General features: G+C 39.4%; 1 protein-coding gene across 1 annotated transcript in view; it reads left to right on the forward strand.

The window, feature by feature from the left end:
• The window catches only part of gabbr2 (gamma-aminobutyric acid (GABA) B receptor, 2), a 246828-nt gene that overhangs the window by 129327 nt on the left and 96457 nt on the right, over positions 1-21044 (forward strand). Inside the window, exon 4 of the mRNA XM_046834305.1 lies at positions 13622-13723. Coding sequence (XP_046690261.1) covers positions 13622-13723 — 102 coding nt within the window. The remainder of the gene's footprint in view (positions 1-13621; positions 13724-21044) is intronic.

Below are 21044 nucleotides of genomic sequence, written 5' to 3' on the forward strand. Positions count from 1 at the left end.
GAAGCTGTTGCTGTGGCCACTGAGGTAGTAGAGACCATTCTCCAATCCAGAGCTCCCTCCACAAGGAGGTCGTATGCCACGAGATAGCGTCTGTTCACTGTGTGGTGTGCTCAGCACCAATTGGACCAAGTTGGTTCAGTACTGGAGTTCCTGCATGAACAGTTCGCAAATGAGTTGGTGCCGTCCACTATTAAAGTCTACGTGTCTGCCGTTTCGAGATTTCGTGGAGGCACTTGTCTATTAAGACTGTGTTCTTGCTGTCTATCTGCTCTCTGAGGAGAGTAGGTGATCTACAGGCCCTCTCTGTGGGCTCCTCCTTTCTGAAGTTCACTCCAGGCATGGCCAGTGCCTTCCTGCACCCTAGAGCAGGTTACGGCCCCAAGGTGCCCTCGGTCGTACCACAACCTGTCAGGCTCCAGGCACTCAATCCTCCTCTATTCCAGACCCCAGACCAGGAGAGATTGAACTGGCTGTTTCTGGTCTGAGCACTGGCCTCCATATTGGTGTTGAACCCCCGACCTTCAGAGCAGCAAACTAAGATCAGATTAAGGCTGAGCTCAGTGGTTAAACTCTAAACCTGTGCTACCACATCCCCATATTAAAACAACCACATTTGTGGGATTAAAATGTTTGTCTTTTGCAGGTAAATATATACAGTAAATAATGTTTAAAAAGGAAGAACATTTTAAAGAAATGGCATTATAGGATGTTAGCAGCACAGGGACATTGCTGACATTTTAACAGCTCATGTCTAATTACAGACACTCCTGCATAGAAAGGTGTGTAGATATCTAGAGTCCTAATCTAAATCTGACTTTCTGTGTGTAAGACAGACACACAGATAGCTATCCTTGTGTCTGTAGATGACCAAAGCATTAAATTTTGTTTTGAAGGGAACATTTGGGCTGCCCTTATATTGGGTGTATCTTTGCACCTTTGTACTCATTTGTCATGTTTTTTTTTTTTTACCAAAAAAGAGCCCAAATACACACACCTGCCACTCATCTGTGCTTTGACAACCAAATTAGGCATGTTCGCTCTTCTGGGAGAACATCCCAGTGCTTTCATTCAGTCTGGTCCAGACTCGTCTTATCCTCGACTCCGGCTGAGCATGTTCTTCCCACATGAGCGGTGAGTGTGTTTGGCCAGTGGGAATAGGCGGACATGAAATCAAACACAGAAAAAGGTCAAGCAGTCGTCCTTGTCTCTCAACTTATCCAAACAATGAGTCCAGTAGCTGCTGGGACTCTAAATGTTTTTCCGATCTTTAATCAATGTACATACGAGTGTAACGTAGGGTCTAGATCTGTGTGCTTGCGTTTTTTCGAAGAGCAAAAGCAAGTTGTTTCAATCACACTTTGTCTACACAGATTAAAATTCTTTTTACATCATTTCCTTTTTCTCTCAGCGGTGGGTCTTTTTTCTATTCTTTGTGTACCTCTGTGTGTGTGTTTGAGAGTCTATCCTTGTGTGTTTGTGTACGTTTTTGTGCAAGAGGGATTTTCACCAAGACTTGCAGACGAAGTGAACGGAATATAAATGAAGCCAGAATTAATACTGAGTAAATGTTAGGCATTTCCCCTTTGCTTCAGGTCTTAATTAAGGATTTGAGCAGCTCAATCATGTATGAATCGTATGCCTGGTATCACAATCATAATCCAGCCATGGGCATTTGATTTTGAGATCACAACGATAAATATTGGACGGTACGAAGGATCATTCAGCGTCACGTCACGGCAAAGTGACAAGCTTTCAAGTAGTACAAAACGCTGTTATCTGTTGAAAGGCGCATAAATCATCTTCAGAGGGAGCTTTCAAAGGACAGGGGATAAATCTTATCGTTCGGTGATTGTGCTCACTGAAATTAAGCAATTGAAAGCAACGGTCCACTTATTATTGGTAATAAATTCGATTCAGGTTGGGCTAGTCTTTTCTAAGAACTGGATATACACCTAAATATGAGTTGTGGAATGACTGTGAATGTCATGGAATGCACAGGTAGTGAACGCCAGTACAGTAATATATTTTAATTGTGCAAACATGAAACCATATAACTAGAAACATTAATTGAGAAGAGAAAAATCTAAGCAAGAGCAAAACCAACAGCGTGAAACAACATGAAGCACAGAAAGACGTACAGGAAAATGTGAAAATTGTGTGTTGAATATGATGGATGGATGGATGGATGGATGGATGTTTTGTTTTGTTTGTGTAAAAAAACTAAACATCAACACTTTATAAAAAACACCAAATAACTATAGGGAGATAACTATTTATGTTTTAGTTTTATTTAATGTTATAAAATGTTATAAATGTTTCAGTGAAACAAGTTTTTTCCAGATAAAATACAAATCCCAAAGCTGGGACATTGTGTAAAATGTAGATAAAAACAGCATGCAATGGTTTTATTCACATAAAAAATCTAATATTTAAACGGAGAATATATACAATTTTAAGGAAAAAAGAAGGTGATTTTTTATTTGATGGCTGTAACAAATTGCTGAAATTTTGGGAGAGGAACGTTGTCCCATATGTGTCTGATAGAACATACTAGCTGCTCAACTGTTCTGGTTAACCTGTGTTTTTTGTTTAATGGTGCACCAAATGTTTTCAAATGGTGAAAGGTCTAGATTGCAGGCAGGCCAGTTCAGCATCTGGACTACTATTGTAATAGATTCAGTATGCAGTTTTCCAGATGAAAGCATTTGTTGCACTAAAACCTGTATATACCATTCTGCATTGATGGTCTTTCCAAATGTGCATTCCACAGGCACTGATGCACTCCCATACCATTAGAAACGTGGCTTTCCATGGTTTTAAAAAGGAAATTCAAATTTCGATTTGTCTGACCACAGAACAGTTTTCCACTTTGTACGTTTCCTGAGTGCATTTTAAATTAGCTTTGACCCAGAGAAAATAACAGCATTTCTGGATCATGTTCACGCATGCCTTCTTCTTTGCATAATAGACATTTAACCTGTATTTGTGGATGACATGGCAAACTGTGTTTACAGACAATGATTTCTGTAGGTGTTAATGAGCCCAAAGACAAAAGTACACTATTAATACCAATCAATTGCCCATAATTAATCATCTTAATTAACCTGATTAAATTGCAAAAATGTTTTTCCAACAGTTTAATTTTAATAACAAATATTTTCCACACTTTGCTGCCCTGTTACAATGTTTTGAGATGTGTTGCAGCCATCAAATACTAAATTATTTAGAATTTTTTTATTTAAAAAGGTACATTTCTGCAATTTATACATTTGATGTTTTTAATGTTTTGTTGTGAATTAAATATGGGTTTATTAGATTCAAAAATCATTGCATTGTGTTTATGATTCTATTTTACACAGTGTCCAAAATTGTTTAGAATTGGGGTTATAACTAAACAGTGTGTATCATGAAGACCAAAGAAGCATATGGGACAATGGATCTTGGAAAATATCTTTCAGTGTTATTGACAAAAACAAATATATATTGTACGTAAGGGATAATCCATGTGTGGGTGTGTATTACATTTCTCAGAAAGTCAAATACCAAGGTGGCCTCCAGGAGAATTAAAATCATGTTATGCTATATCTGTCACTTTTATTTGCAAGTAGTAACTCATGATGCAATATGATATGTAGTGAAATAGAATGCAGAATTATATGGTTTCTGTCTTGATATACCATCATGCTAAAATTACTTGTAGCTGTAATGACCAATTATATCATTTTTGTTGTCACTCCTACATGCAATTTATGGTGTACTCTGCATATGATTTATTACATGTATTATGCTAGATCCAAAGCACTGTTATGTTACCATTACCTGTAACTCTCATTAAAACTGTTACCATTAATAGCTAAATATTGTCATTGCCGCATGCAGATTTTTGCTAGGCACGTCCTTACTAGCATTTTGCATTTAGCTTCATATGCGATGAACTACACTTGACTGCTCTGACCTTATGAGGGATGTCACATGAGACACATCCATTCTCATAAAATGCTGAGTTGTATAAAGATGTATTATAAGCCAAAGCACATCATAAACAGCTTGTTAATGACAGTTGAGAGATAATGTTTAATGAAGCATCTCAAATGATAAAAAACAGCAGATAAAGTGGAAGCAAAAAAACTAACAACAACATGCTATTACTTTGGCGGGGTGTTATAATGTTATTTGGCAATGACAAGGGCTTTACATATAGATTGCTTCTTCGTAAATGGAAAAGGAGCTCCTTGTCACTGATGTAGCTGTCGCATGACAAATTATATGTTAGTATTATCCCAGTACCGTGACAACTTCAGAAACTTAATAAAGAAATCTCTAAATAAAAAGTCATGACAAATATCACTTGTGGCAGAGGATATTATTGATATCATATCATATGACGGCTGCAAAAAACAATTGTCTATAACTTGACAAAACCTATGTATGTACAATGATTTGCAAATCTCATAAATCCATATTCTATTCATAATAAAACAAAAAAACATATCAAATGTTTAAACTTGATAATATATAACATTGCAAGAAAAGAAATGTCATTTTGAATTTGATGACTGAAACACATCTCAAAAAGTGAACAAGTGTGACGGGGCAATGTTTACTGCTGTGTAGCGTCACACTTTTGTCTGTATACATTGGGGAACTGAGAAGACCAGTTGCTGAAGTTTTCTGAGAGGAATGTTGTTCCATATTTGTCTGATACAGTAATCTAGCTGCCTAACAGTTTTGGGTGTCTTTTGTTGTATTTTTCGTTTTATGATGCACCAATGATTTCAAATGCAGAAAGGTCTAAAGTGCAGGCAGGCAAGTTCAGCACCCACAATTTTCTACTACTAAGTCATGCTATAGATGCTAATAGATGCAGTATGCAGTTAGCATTGTCTTGCTCAAATATGCAAGGATTTCCTTGAAAAAGGGATTTTTTTGTTGTTGTTGCTCTAAAACTTGTATATATAATTGATCATTAATGCAGTATGCATTAGATAGCTAGGTTGCACATGTACACACTGGATTTTAAAGCTGTTCAGAAAATCTTTGTGCATGAGCTTAACAAAGATTGAAACAGTATGCTTTTTTTCTCCAGAGTTGAGCCTGCTTGCTGCAATGTTTAGCACACAACCATGTAATTAGCGTCTTGAAAATTAATTATAGTGTTATTAAAGTTTAAACAAATAAATAATTTACAGAAAGTGTGTGTGTGTGTGAGAGAGAGAGAGAGAGAGAGAGAGAGAGAGACAGAGAGAGAGAGAGGGAGAGAGAGAGACAGATGGTAAACAGTGCAGATGCCTGACATTTAGAAGTACTATCTACTCTATATGAACCAAAGATTTGATTTAGCAGACTTTCACTGCCATATGTGGTTCTTTCTCAAACAGTTACAACAAAGTTGCAGATCCACAATTATCTAGGATGTCTTTGGATGTGGTAGCATGAAATTCTTCCTTCATTCGAACTAGAAGACCCAAACCTGTTCCAGTATGTGTGGAAGAATAAAGCTAATCAAATAGGCATACACAGCATGTGTATGTAACTTCTATTAAAATGTTCTTCTAATGTGTGTGCGTACAGGAATGTGACATGTGTGGTATCTATGCATGAAATAGTATAGTTTGTTATGTGTATGTCTGTACCTAGAAATTTGGGCACCATCATTGTATGTGTAAGGGGGTCCTCAATTGAGACACAGATGTTGGGTGAACATTTTATGGATGGAGAATTGGGATGTATAGAGAGGGGAGTTGCTCGGCAGACCGTCATCTTCTGCAAGCAAAACACGTGACTTTGAGTCGTTTCTACAACATATGACACAAGCCACGTTTACATGTAAAAAAAATTGTATTTCTGATTAAAATCATTCTGATTGATAGATTCTGTGGACTGTGGACTTTTTTATGCATGCTATTTTTATGTATTGTTTTTTATTGAGTAGCTACGTGAATTTGTAGGCATACAACTGCTGGAAGGTATGAGCAAAAAAACGGCACAGGAAGCTAAACGTTTTGGTGGCTGTTCTTCTGTAATGAGCATCTCAACACCCCCTTCCTCCTTTAAAAACCAGAAGCATGTGAATGAAGGTCCGTAGCAAGGACTGGTGGGAGCGGGTTGTATTGCTGGAATTTAGTGACCTGGAATGGAAACGAAGCTTTTGCATGGTAGAGGGATGTATAGTCCCAAAAGAAGAGACCGTCAAAAATCCTATTCCACCTAAATATGCAGGTTGTGTTTGTTTTACAGTTTTGTGGCACCGTGGTTGTGTTACTGCGCTGTGTTACCGTGTTGCACTGTGTTGTAATACTGTGTTTTAATGCGTTGACATGGCTGAATTTCCCTTTTGTTTTTGGTTTATAGAAATGTTTATCCCACTCCTTTTTTGCCGATTACAATACTCCATGTAAACGCCCCTAATGCCTCTTTGCACAAAGCCAACTCCATGCAGATGGGTTGGAGTGGAAGATCTGCTATAGAGCTCTGAAATCAGCCCTAATGAAAACCTTTGGGATGAATTGGAACGCTGAGTGCACCCCATACCCACTTCCGTTATGTAGCTCTATGTTATAGCTCTATGTTGTTTCATGTAGCACCTGGGTCCTGGAGAAACCTTATCTTATTTCACTGTGTACTGCGTCAGCTATATATGGTTGGAATGGCAATAAAAGCTTGATTGATTTGGACCCAGGCCTCCCCACCTCACCTACATCAATACCTTGTGGCTGAATGAGCACACATCTCCACAAGCACACTCCAAAAATCTAGTGGAACATCTTGTATAGGTTTATATATCAGCAAATAGGGACTAAATGTGAAAGTTATCTAAAAGGCCCATAGGAATTTTATGGTGTCCATAAACCTTTGTTCAAATACTGTATCCCCTTTCTGGCCTACTGGCTCATAAAGGAGATCCTGTTTTTTGCACACACATAAACAACATACACACATACACACATTCTGATTTGTTTGAGTTTTATAGGATAGAGGTCAGATCAGCTGCAGGTGAGGAAATGCTGGATGAGGGGGGCTTAGAGAGAGAGCATTTCAAAGGGGTGGGAAAAAACTACTACTACTACTACTACTACTACTACTACTTTTTCTCGAAGTGTAATGTAATTTATGTTATGGTAAAGATGGCCTGCTGCATTTGTTAATCTAACTGCAAGGAAATGACACGCAGCTGTGGCACATAGCAAACTAGCCTGTAGCACCAGCTGATCCCCAACACTTCACCTCGGTTCAATGTACTGAGTCATGCTGCTTCCTGTTTACCCTCTTCAGACTGCATTTACCTGACAGGCCGCTGGCAAAAGGCATTATAAATTTAATCACATCATGCTCTCATCGCTCCCAGCTTTCGACTCAAATCTCATAATCCTTTAGAGCCATTTCGCCGTTCAACATTTCAATGATAATTTCTTTTACTCATCTCACACTTCTTTGCTTTGAGCTTACTGTTATGGAGTCTTGAGTTTCCAGATACTGCAAACACACCTATAATCGCTATTGTTTATTAACCTCCTCTGCATGCTATGTCTGCATTAGGGGTATAACGGTACACGTATTCGTAGAGGGCTTTTGGTTCAGTGCACACGTGTACCTAATAAATTCCATTTTGCGGAACATTAAAATTGGAGTTCCCTGAAGAATGTATTACGTGAGGGACCGCGAGTTTGTTTAGTCTCCGTCTCGTACTTTAAGCGCATTTTTTAATTATTATTAAACTTTTAAAACATACACAACAATGCCAGGGGTATAAAAAATAAACTATAGTTAGCGCAGTATCGCTGTGGCTAGTCACTCCGTACCGGCAATAAGATTTGTATTGTGCCGAAATACGACTTGTAGTGCATTGTTTTGCGCTTGCACAATGGAAGTCGCAAAATCGCGCCACTTCCTGCCATCGCCAATGCTACAGCTTTAAGAATGTCTCATAAAAGGAGAAAATCCGGACAATTACGCTTATCGAGGGAGTGAATAAATGAAGTATAAAAGGAATTAATTATATATATTATTTAACCAAGCAGACACTTTATTTAAAACTGCTTATGTTCACAAATGTTAATAATAATAAACTGCGTTATTAAAAACGACAAGCAATTTTATGTTTTGCATTGTATCCCCCCCCAACTGTACCAAAACTGAGCCAAACTGTGACTTGAAAACTGAGGTACAGTACGTACAGAACCGTGAATTCTGTGTACCTTTACACCCCTAATATACAGTACATACATAGACTGGTACACATAGTGTCAACTGGATGACCTGGATATTTCGTATTGATCTAAGACTACCACTATGCCCCCTACATCGGACCAGTGTATTTATGTCTGGATCACCTGGCAAAAAGATAATAATTATTACTTAGAGAAAGAGTATGAAAGTCACATCAGTGTATCACAGCGGTGTGTGTTCTGAACCTGTGTCAGACACGATTTGAGCACCAAGTGCTGGAATCAGTGGCAGCTTAGTGGTTAAGACACTGAACTACTGAATCAGAAGGTCATTAGTTTAAATCTTAACAAGACCCAGATAGACCGCCACTGCTGGCCCATTGAGCCCCTGACCCTCAACTACTCAGTTGTATAAATTAGATCATTGTAAGTTGCTTTGGATAAAGGAATCTACCAAAAGGAATGAAGAAAGATTATGCTTTTTACTTGTCAGATGTACTTTAAGCACAGTAAAATTCTTTCTTCACATGTCCCAGCAATATTAGTAAACTGGGGTCATAAATGATACAGCCCCGCTGGAGCACTGAGGGTTAATAGACTTGCTTAGGGGTCCTGAGAACAGCAAATTACAATCTTTACAAGCCTTAAACATAAGAGCTACCACTTCCCCAGAAAGGAGTATCCCTTTGCCAAAACACTGGATTGAACCAGAGACATTTAGATTTCAGTCTAACACTCTGCCAACTGAGCTATATTGACACGATTCAGCAAATGTACTTGTGTTATAATACCTCCCAGGATTTGTTAGGACTGCATGCTAAGTGACATAATGGCAAAGTCAGTATGTGTATAAGTGTACAGGTATATAAAAAATTTGATCCTGCAGTAACTTCCGCAATTCTGCAAAACTTGAACACATTCATAAGCTTATCATTATTGGGTCACTCCATTAGCAGTAATCTATATCAATTGACAGCAGATCGCCAACTGGCAGAAAGAGTCTTTATAAAGTGTGGGACGGGATGTAATAAGACTTATCTCAAATGTCCTGAAGGGGTTATGTAAGCATTGTATCATCATTTTATCTAAAACTTCAGTTCACATTCAAAATTATCATTATTTTAAATTCTACATACACTGACCAAGCATAATATTATGACCAGTAATTAAAAAACACTGATTATCTCTTCATCATGGCACCTGTTAGTGGGTGGATATATTTATTAGGCAGCAAGTGAACATTTTGTCCTCAAAGCAGGGAAGCAGGGAAAATGGGTAAGTGAGCGAGATTTAAGTAAGTAAGATTAAAAGTAAGTGAGATTTGAGCGAGTTTGACAAGGGACAAATTGTGATGCTAGATGACTGGGTCAGAGCATCTCCAAAACTGCAGCTCTTGTGGGATGTTCCTGGTCTGCAGTGGTCAGTATCTATCAAAAGTGCTCCAAGAAAGGAATTGTTGAATTCAAAAGTGTTGAATCAGCGACAGGGTCACTGGAGGCCGAGGCTCATTGATGCACTTGTGGAGCGAAAGGCTGGTCCGTCTGGTCCGATCCAACAGATACAACAGATACAACAGTAGCTCAGATTGCTGAAGAAGTTATTGGTCGGGACTGTTTTGCCAGCAAAAGGGTCAAAAAGTTATCTGATCTGTGTACATTTGTATTATTATACAGTATTAGTTATGTACCATGACATCCATTTATTTCAAATATAGAGACTATATTTAAAATAAATATATATAGTCTTCTTTGAGTTGGGTTATCAAAATGTGTTATGCGCTTGGTTTATTGCTACCATTTAGCACTTAGCAGACACTGCAGTAGCAGTTTATTACCGTTTATCCTGCCGATTATTGACTTTTATCTTCATTTATATGTATATTACTGTGGACAATTTGTCCCTGTGGGACTAAATGTGACACTGGTAGCTGAAGCATGAAGCATTTTTCTGACAGTGCATGAACTCCAACTTGTAATTACTGCTTCCCTTGTTCTTTTTAGTTCAAGCCTAAGAAGGACCTTTCACAGTCCATCTTTCAAGTTAGCATGCTTTTACTTCTCTCTCTCTCTCTCTCTCTCTCTCTCTCTCTCTCTCTCTCTCTCTCTCTTTCTCTTTGCTACTTTAGTGCTCTGTAAAACCATAAAATATTATGGATGCCATCCAGAGCAGAAGAAGAACAAGGCCCAGTGATCAATCTTAATTCAATCCTCTGATGCAATGTCTGATGTCCAGTGTTTGAAGTTGCCTATTATGGCAATATTTGCGACCCATTTATCACAAGAATGTCTGTTGAATTGAACTTCTCTCATTTCTCTCACATTTCTGCCCTGAAAAGATATATATACATACTGTATATTGGAGTGTGCTTGTGGACATTCGTGTTCATCAGCCACAAGGGTGTAGTACTGATGTAGGTGAGGTGAGGAAGCTTGAAGTGCAGTCTGCATTCACATTAATACCAAAGGTGTTCAGTAGAGATGAGATCAGAGCTCTATAGCAGGCCACTCAAAATCTTCTACTCCAAAACATGTAAACCATATCTTCTTTGTTCGTTGTTCTTTGTTCTTTGCTTTGTTCACAGGGGCATTTTCATGTTGGAACATGTTTGGGTTTCCAAGTTCAAGTGAATGCAGCATTTTATTATACCGCATCCAAAGGCATCCTATAATGTTTGCTTTGTGTTAACAGTTTGGGAAAGAACCACATATGGCATGAAAGGTTGAAGTCCATATAGTGTCTATATATATATATATATATATATATATATATATATATATATATATATATATATATATATATACACACAAACTATTTAGGAGCTGCAACCTGAAGGCAAGATTTGAGGCTGTAAGGTGTTGGCAGGGGACAGTGTAGCTAGACAGCATCGGATGGTGGTCTGTAGGATGGTTTTGGAGGTGAAGAAGAAGAGGAGGAGAGTGAGGACTGAAAGAAGAATAAGATGGTGGAAACTAAAGAAGGAAGACTGTAGTGTGAGATTCAGGGAAGAGGTCAGAAAGGGCTCGGTGGTGGTGAAGAGGTACTGAATGATTGGGCAACTACTGCAGAAGTGATAGAAAAGGTACTTGGTGTGACATCTGAAAATAAAAAGGAAGACAAAGAGACGTGGTGGTGGAATGAGGAAGTGCAGGAGAGCATAAGGAGAAAGAGGTTGGCAAAACAGAATTGGGATTGACAGAGTGATGAGAAAAGTTGGCAGAAGTACAAGGAGATGTTGCAGCAGGTAAAGAGGGATGTGGCAACGGCTAAGGAAAAGGCATATGAGGAGCTGTATGAGAAGTTTGACGCTAAGGAAGGAGAAAAGAATTTGAAGCGATTGGCCAGACAGAGGGACCGAGCTGGGAAGGATGTGCTGCAAGTTAAAGTAATAAAGGATGGAGATGGTAATGTGTTGACTAGTGAGGAGAGTGTGTTGAGAAGATAGAGGGAGTATTTTGAGCAACTGATGAACGAGAAAAATGAGAGAGAGTAAGAGAGAGAGAGAGAGAGAGAGAGAGAGAGAGAGAAAGTTGGATAGTGTGGAGATGGTGAAGCAGGAAGTGAATAGGATTAGTAAGGAGGAAGTGAGAGCAGCGATTAAAAGAATGAAGAGTGGAAAGTCGGTTGGACCAGATAACATACCGGTAGAAGCATGGAGATGTTTAGAAGAAATGGCAGTGGAGTTTTTAACAAGATTGTTAAACCGGATTTTGAAAGGTGAAGAATGCCTGAGAAATGGAGAAGGAGTGTGCTGCTACCGATTTTTAAGAATAAAGGAGATGTGCAGACCTGCAGTAACTACAGGGGAATTAAGTTGATCAGTCACACCATGAAGTTATGGGAAAGAGTAGTGGAAGCCAGGCTGAGAGAAGAGGTGACCATCTGTGAGCAACAGTATGGTTTTATGCTTAGGAAGAGCACCACAGATGCCTTATTTGCATTGAGAATGTTGATGGAGAAGTATAGAGAAGGTCAGAAGGAGTTGCATTGTGTGTTTGTGGATTTAGAGGAAGCGTACGACAGGGTGCCAAGAGAGAAGTTGTGGTACTGTATGAGAAAGTCAGGTGTGTCAGAGAGGTATGTGAGGGTGGTGCAGGACATGTATGAGGACAGTGTGACAGTAGTAAAGTGTGCAGAAAGAACGACAGACTGGTTCAAGGTGGAGGTTGGACTACATTAAAAATCGGTTCTGAGCCCTTTTCTGTTTGCAGTGGTGATGGACAGGTTGACGGACGAGGTCAGACAGGAGTCTCCATAGACTATGATGTTTGCGGATGATATTGTGATTTGTGGTGAGAGTAGAGAAGAGGTTGAGAAGAGCCTGGAGAGGTGGAGGTACGTGCTGGAGAGAAGGGGAATGAAAGTCAGTAGGAATAAGATAGATTACATGTGTAAATGAGAGGGAGGGCAATGGAGTGGTGTGGTTGCAGGGAGAAGAGGTGGTGAAGGTGGAGGAGTTCAGGTACCTGGGGTCAACAGTGCAAAGTAATGAAGAGTGTGTTAGAGAAGTGAAGAAAAGAGTGCAGGCAGGGTGGAGTGGGTGGAGAAGAGTGATAACAGGAGTGATTTGTGATAGAAAAGGTGTTTACAAAAATGAAAGGGAAAGTTTATAGGACTGTGGTGAGACCTGCGATGTTGTATGGATTAGAGACAGTGGCATTGAGTAGAAGACAGGAGGTGGAGCTGGAAGTAGCAGAGCTGAAGATGTTGAGGTTTTCGTTAGGAGTGACGACGATGGACAGGATTAGAAATGAATTTATTAGAGGGACAGCGCATGTAGGACATTTTGGAGACAAGGTGAGGGAGGCGAGATGGTTTAGACATGTGCAGAGGAGGGACATGGGGTATATCGATAGGAGAATGCCGAGGATGGAGCCACCAGGAATGGAGGAAAAGAGGAAGGCCAAGGAGGCGGTTTATGGATGTGGTGAGGGAAGACATTGGGAGATTGCGTTGAATGAGCCAGATGTAGAGGACAGGGGCATATGGAGACAGATTATCCGCTGTGGCGACCCCTAAAGGGAGAAGCCAAAAGAAGAAAAAGAAAAAGAAGATTACGGCACAAAAATGCTTGCTTGCACTTTTCAAGGTTACATGATACATACAAAACAGAATGAATTCCTTTTAGCCCGTTTTTCTTAAATGTTCATTGGCAGGAATAAAATCATGGCTGTGGGGGGTGATGGAGGCAGTGCCCAGCCATGTCCAAAACCCAGTGGGGGAACAGCAGATCACTAGAGAACAGGCCTCATAGATATCAGGCAGTTGTGGATGTGGACAGCGTGTCTCTGGTGTTAGACCCACTGGAGATTAGAGTGAACTGAGGCATAAATCAAGGAGATTGGTTTTGGCTGGTTTACTGTATGCCATTCCTCATTTACTAACATCTCTCTCTCTCTCTCTCTCTCTCTCTCTCTCTCTCTCTCTCCTTACTCTATCCCTCGCTATGTCTCTTGCAGGTGCGGAATGATTTGACCAATGAGCTTGAGAAGGCAGATATCCAGATAGCAGACACTGAGAGTTTCTCTAATGACCCCTGTATTAATGTGAAGAAACTCAAGGTAAGACAACATATATAATTAATTTTCTCATTATTTCAGGTAAAAAAATTAAAGTATAATAAGGTTTTCAGCCAACAATAATCACAGGAATACATTCATGTGTTTATTTATTTGTTTTAATTATGACTTGTGAGCAATGTTTAACATTGTCAGTCCAAAAATGATCAATTCAGATTTGATTTACATCAATTTTATTCTTATTAAACCATTCACTGAGGACACTGTGAATGTTATTTCTTAGTATAAAGTAAAAACAAATTGTTAATAATTTTTCCTTGTTTGCTTTGGAATTGCAATTCTGGTCAGATAGATCCTTTTACTGTAGGGATCTATCAGTTAAGATTGTACCATTTTCTTGGTATATGCCACAGATGGTACCCTGGTATGGTACCATGACTCATTTAAACACTTCGCCTTTTTTTTTTACTCATCTCTATATACAAATCTGTGTGTTTCTTACACCACTGAAAAACTATTATATTACTGTCTGTGTATTTGTTCTTGCTGATATTCTAATCACATCTCTCTTGCCACTGTTTCTCTTGAAACAAATAAGACAGATTGTTCAATCCCCAATATATGACCCTCTGATCCCCAATATATGACCCCCAATAATGACCCTCTTTCAAAGTCATTTTTATATATAATTTTTCCCTTTTGCAGTATGGATACAAATTTATGGTTAACTGAAACTGATCAGCAGTGGTATACAAAGTACACAAACCATGTAGTTAAGTTACAGTAGAGATACACTCTGTAAAATATTAATTCAGTAAAAAAATAAAAATTGCTTGCTTTAAACTTTCACTTGAGTAAAAGTACAAAAGAATTTGCCTTCAAATGTACTATGATTTATTATGGCTATAATGTTCCTATTATCATTTTTTTCACAAGACCTCTTGCTTAATCAAGTTGCTCAGTTTATGTGAAAAGACTCTAATGTGACTCTCAGCACACTGATCTATTAATAGAGTGATATTAATGAGTCAAACACTGATTGGAATTATCAAATAAGGTCACGGGTGTTGTGGTGAGTTTGAGTCAGGAGTTTCTTCCCTCATTTTTTCCTCCCAAAAGTTCTGCTTGCTTTGACAACTTAAGTTTTTATCCTCATAAATATGAAGGAACGACTAATTTTACAAAATGTATTTAAGTAAAATGTAAGCTATTGCAATTGCAATGTAGTGAAGTCAAAGTTTCCCTAAATGGAAATACTTCAAAAATCTGCGAAAAAGCTTCTTAAATACAGTAACAAATTACTTTGTTACTTTCCACCACTGCTGATCAGAATTTTATACACCACATAACATATGATTAGGTCAAGTCCGGTCAAATCTGGATTATGTTTCCTTTATTCAGCGATATACAGTGCAAATAGTATGTGTAAACTCTATTATATCAAATGTGGCCTGGGTTGCAGATTGATTCCAACTGGATTGAACTGGACTTTTTTTGTATTGTATTTGACTCAAGGAGCAGATTTACATTTCTCATCTCCTGTACATAGAGAGTAATAGATTTCACTTCTGTCCATTATATTACACGATCCCGCAGTAAACAAAAAACATGCATTAACTGAATTACAGTTAAAATTCCTCTTTACTAATTTCTAGTCTGGGGTGTTGGATTACAGCTGACTTGTGACAGTTCATTCAACTAGAACTGTGACTATATTTTGAAAGTGCTGTGTCTTTTTGTTGTTGTTGTAATTCTGCAGTGCTCAGCCCCCCAGAGTGCTGTTGCTAAAGTTGGTTACAGAGCTCGAATCCCAGTGGAATTCCGGTTGCTTTTCTTGACGTTTTAAGAATGTTCTTGTAACTTTTCCATATGTTTGTTTGCGCTAAAGCACTTTAAAGCTATTATCTTTGTGGTTGAGTTCTCCAAGAATTGTTGTTGACAGCCTTTTAAATGTCTGCAGTAATTTGATGCGAAAGGAATCATTTGTGTGCTTCATTATAATTTGGGCAGGGAAGACAAAGCATAGTGTTTTATTTTTTTATATTTTTATCTATGTATCTGCTCACCCAAATCTGCATGCAATCGGATTTCCCTGAGCTCGTTTTCCTTACTCCCACTTAGTCGTATATATATATCGCCTTAACCAACTGTTTCCAAAGAGGCATTTCCCTTCAATGTTTCCACTCTTACTGTGTATCAATCAGAATAAGAATGCTTTATTGATCCCATAGGGAAATTGTTTGGTTGCAGTTGCTCATGGTAAAAGATCCAAGTAGAGTTTCAAGTAAAAATAAAATGAGAAAATATAAATAAATATATGTAAATATGTATATTTAAATTTTTATATATCTCAAAAAGTAAAATGTTCTTATTCACTTGGACAGCAATGATGGACAAATAATAAATTCATGAACTAGCATATGGGGCTATTAAAAGCTCCAAGTCTAAAAGTCTGATTAGCTAAGCTAAAAAGCAGCAAAGACATAGCCCATTCCTGATCTCTGGTCATGGAGCATACTGTCAGTTTTGGATGAAGTACACAATCCATGTACTTAAGTTAAAGTGTCAAATGTGCTTAAGTATCCACCGCACTATGATTTATGAGAGCTATATTGCTTAATCAACTCAGTTTTGTGAAAAGGTTTTATAAGAGCCAAACACTGATTCATGTTTATTAAAATGATCATGAGCCCAAAACTACTATAAAAATTGTGCAAATAAGCCACAGGTGTTGTGGCAAATTTGAGTCAGGAGTTGTTTTTTTTATCATTTATTCCTCTCAAAATGTTCTGCTTGCTGTTTCACTGACGCTGAACTGTAGGTTGTTGATAAAAAGATACCATCAATGAAAACAAGTTAAAAACAAAGCACATGCTCGACCCTGATTGATGGCTTGCTGTGTGATTGACAAGTTAAGTTTTTATCCACTCATAAACAAAAAAGGAACAACTGACGTAGTTGCCTTTAAAAAGTAGTAAAGTAAAATTTTCCCCAAATGGAAATACTTTGGTAAAGTACAGATATATGAAAAAGTTACTTAAGTACAGTAACAAATTACATTTATTGTTACATTACAGTTACTGTCCACCACTGCATATTATATCCTGTTGTGTTACACAAAACACATTGTTTGTGTATTTGGCCTGGTAAGTGTGTTCTCTTTTGTATTCCTGCCCGATTCAGTATTTAAACCTGTAAGCTGATTGTCTAAATCATGCTGCAATGCATTGTAATTTGCTTAATTGGCTATGTATTATCGATGTTTATACTAACAGTTCCTTGACTACATCCTCGGTGCCCATAAATTGTTCAGCTTGTGGCAGGTTCAATAAAAGTGTTGTACACCATATTGAGCCACCATATTTAGGCAGTCTGCGTCAAAGAGAAATATAAAGTAATTGGAGTATCACCATTCAGTCTTTGGCCCATAAAAACCTATATTTCTCTCTCTTCTTTGGCCTTCCATCCACACAGAGTTGGTGTTTTTAGTCAATGAAAATGTAGCTTTTTGAAAACGGCCAAAGTGGATATATTGGAAAACATTGGAAAGCGCCGTTGTGAACTGTGACGATGACGTTTTTTCTTTTTTTTGTCACGTGACGGTGTCTTTCCTCGACAGAAACGCCTAGCGGAAATGACGAAGATCAAAGCGTCTTTCGGTTTACTTTTGGTAAACGATTTTAAATGTTTATTAGTAGTGTATATTGTAGTAGATCTGCAACCTGTGATAGAAAAACTGTCTCCGAGGTCAAAATACACCCTTTCAGGGACAGGCACATTCATTCCAACCTAGATTTCATTTTCACTTCAAGTTCTAACTCTAAATGGAGACTGGGGAGCTGTGATAGACCAACAATAGTGGTTGCACTTCTTTGATTCAGATTGAAAGAAACAAAATAGGAAGGACATAGAGTAGTTTCCTGTTTCAAGTGTTTGTCTTTCAGGCAACTATGAATGCAACATTGATACCATGGGTACAACTGTTTCTGGCCTACTAATTTGTCTACCCCTGTACAGACCCAGCCGTAATATTACTACCACTAATCGAGTCTAATGGTGTATTCAGAGAAAGACACTTTAGCTTATTTAGCATTTATTTTGGAATGTTGAATATCACATTGTGAACAATTTGCCTCACTGGAATTGATGCAGCCTTTATTTGACTGCCTCAGAAATAGGAGCATTTTCACAGGTTAAAAAGCCTTCACTGGAAAGACTGAGCACCAGTTTCCACCGACTGTGGCATGCGGAAGAGCCTGAAAAGGAAAAGCGGGATTGTTCCTTACAAAAGCTACAATATCCCAGCTTGCTCTCTAGCTGTTGTGAAGTACTGTGGAGATATTGAAGGGAGCCAGGCATTTTCTGAGTCTGTGTAAAGAAGAATACAGGAGATTGTTAGACCACACACCAGCTTCTTCAACGCTGAATTTACTTGATTGTTCTGAGGCTGTGGGTGCTGGCAGCAAAAGTGCTATAGGCTTAAAACTGGTGAAAATATACGCTACGCATTAGTGTGCGTTTAATGTGTCTTGCGGTTTTGGGTGTTTGCGAAGAAAGCTGCTCCAAAGTGAATAGTTCAATTAAGTAGATCTTTTTATTGATTACTACACAAATGTTCAAGCGTTCTGGAATATAACACATTTCATGCTATCTTTGGTGTCTTTAGGATTGGGTGTGATTGGAAGCAATTTATTTGAATGGTCCCTACACTTCATAAAACATTCATAAACCTAATTCTGATATGAAGCAATGCTGCAGGATTTACAGCGTTTAAAGCTCATTTCACATCTTACGAGGTGTGACTTCATTTTCACATGAAATGGATTAGAGAGCCGATATAGGTTCTATTTCCATATAGGTTTTATTTCCATATAGGTTGGCTCAAATTGTTTAACTCCTTACAAACGTAACATTTATGAATATTTAAGATATCCTTTTATATTGTCTTTTGATAATTGCAGACTCAATGTGGTCATTGTTTTTGCGAATATTATGCACTTAATACTTGTAATTAAAAATAAATTAGCCAGGAAGAGTCTTTTTTTGTAGAATTTGAGTTTTAAATTAATTATCCTGCATTGTTATGCAGGTGTTTCCAGCACACTATCTAATACAGTGCTGTATTCTGGTTTACCAGGGGTGAACAGGCCTAGAGTCTGCAGTCTGCAATGCCTCCACGTCCTGAATTTAGATCCTGCAGTCTACACTGCCCCAATGTCCCATGCTGCTGAAAGATTGATCTTTTGTGATGCAGAACTGGACATGGTGGAAACACAATGCAGCAGATTGAGCTAAATTATTTACAAACTCAATCAGGTGCCATGTATTTATGTTGCTGATAGAGAGCAGTGTTCTGGCCATTTGGGGTATCAAACAATTCTTCGAACTGCATTAACATCTGTATTGTTAGAAATAAAGAAAAAATCTTATATAGTAAAAATATAGATACATTACTGCAAAACTTACTCCTTTACAAGTTACAAGTCACCAATTCCAATATGACTTAAGTAAAAGTACCTGATTTGAACAGTACTTGAGTACTAGTGATGGCAAAATCAGATCATTTTAGTTACTTGGTTCTTTGAATCTCGTTCATTAAAATGAACAAATCTCTTTATTTTTTTTGTCAGTTTCAGGAATAAAATAATAATTTATTAAGCAGATCCCCCAACATTGACCCCCTGTTTGTTTGCGACTCAAGAGACATCGCACTGTCTCCTCTGGTTCTCCCTCATTTGCCCAGCCCCCTTGGGGCTGCAGCCTGTAGGTCCCCGACCCTCTTCAGGGAACATATATCCAGAAGAAAGGCAGTCTTAACTGACAAATACTTAAGGGTCACCTTGGCCAATGGCTCAAAAAGGGGCTTTGAGAGAGAGTTCAGCATGACGGCCAAGTCCCACACAGGCAATCTGGGTCGTGCCCCGGGCCTCATCCTCCGGGGTTCCATGCAGGAAACGTGTCACCAGGGGGTGTTTACCCAGCGGCTGCTCAGCAAGCGGAGAACAATAAGTCCACAATATTGTCCACAATAAACTGACCTTTCAGGGTCGATGGAGACAACCCTGAGGCAAACTGCTCCTTCAGAAACTCCAGCACTAAACCAACCGGGCAGTTACCTGAGTCCAATTGGTGGCTCGCACCATGCAGAGAACAGGCACCATTTAGTGGCATACGACCTCCATTACCTCGGTAGAGAGGGAGCCAGCTGCCAGGAACTGTGCTCCCTCAAGGGCCACAGCCTCCATAACTCTGGGCAGGGGTGAACCAGAGTGCCTCCTGCCTGGGAGAGAAGATCCCTCCTGGTAGGATTTTCCCAAGGAGGTTCCTCGAGGAGGGCCACCAGGTCCGCGAACTATGGTCTGCCCGGCCACCGAGGGGTCACTACAGAACTCCCCGGAGCATTGCGATAAGGGGAAAAGCATACAGGCGCAGCCTCGGCCACGTCTGCACCATGGTATGCAGCCCCAAGTGGGCTGGGTGAGTGAGATGAGAGCAGTCTTCCCTGGGATCACAGGAAGATCTGCCATGCCAGCCTGTTAGAGGACAGACCACCCTGATGGTTGATATAAGAGACCACTGATGTGTTGTCCATATGGACCAGCAAATGGCGATTCCTCAGGTCTGGGAGAAAGTGCTTCAGAGCCAGAAGCATGGCCAGCATCTCTACGCAGTTTATATACAAAGTGAGATGGAGCCAACTTCACTGGCCTTGGGCGGAGCTGCCACGCATGACCGTTCCCCACCCCATGAGGTATGCATCCGTCGTTAGCATTACATGACGACAAGGAGCTCCCCGGGATGGGGCCTTGAAACAGATCAGGACCTGAAAGAGAAGCTGAAAGATCAGGTTTTTTCCACACATCTAAGGCTCAAAGGGCTCGCCGCAAGACCTTGATGGTGCTTAGTGGGTTGCCCTGGCGGGAAAACCCTCTGTCTCTGAGCCATCACAGAAGGAGGTCTGATGTGCAGGATGCCAAGTGGAATCACATTGGATGCTGCTGCCATGAGCCCAAGCAACCACCTCTGGAACTGCTTCACAGTGAGTAACTGGCCTTCTTTCACTTTCTTGACTGCCGTGAGGATAGACTAGATCCATCCCACACTACACATAAGAAGGTAGTTCTCTGTACTGGAGAAAGCACACTCTTCTTGGCGTTTAATCTTAGCCCCAGCTCCTTCATACAGGCGAGAACTACATCTCGATGCCGGACTGCCAGAAGCTCTGATCAAGCTAGGACGGAGTTTACTTCACTTTGTGAAGGTGTGGGGTGAGAGCACAAGGCCGAGCTGAAGGACCTGATATTGGTAAGCTTTGCCCTTGAAAGCAAACCTCAGGAACCTCCTGTGAGCCAGAAGGATGGAT

Source organism: Silurus meridionalis, chromosome 22 (genome assembly GCF_014805685.1).
Source record: "Silurus meridionalis isolate SWU-2019-XX chromosome 22, ASM1480568v1, whole genome shotgun sequence".
NCBI classification, from domain to species: Eukaryota; Metazoa; Chordata; class Actinopteri; order Siluriformes; family Siluridae; genus Silurus; species Silurus meridionalis.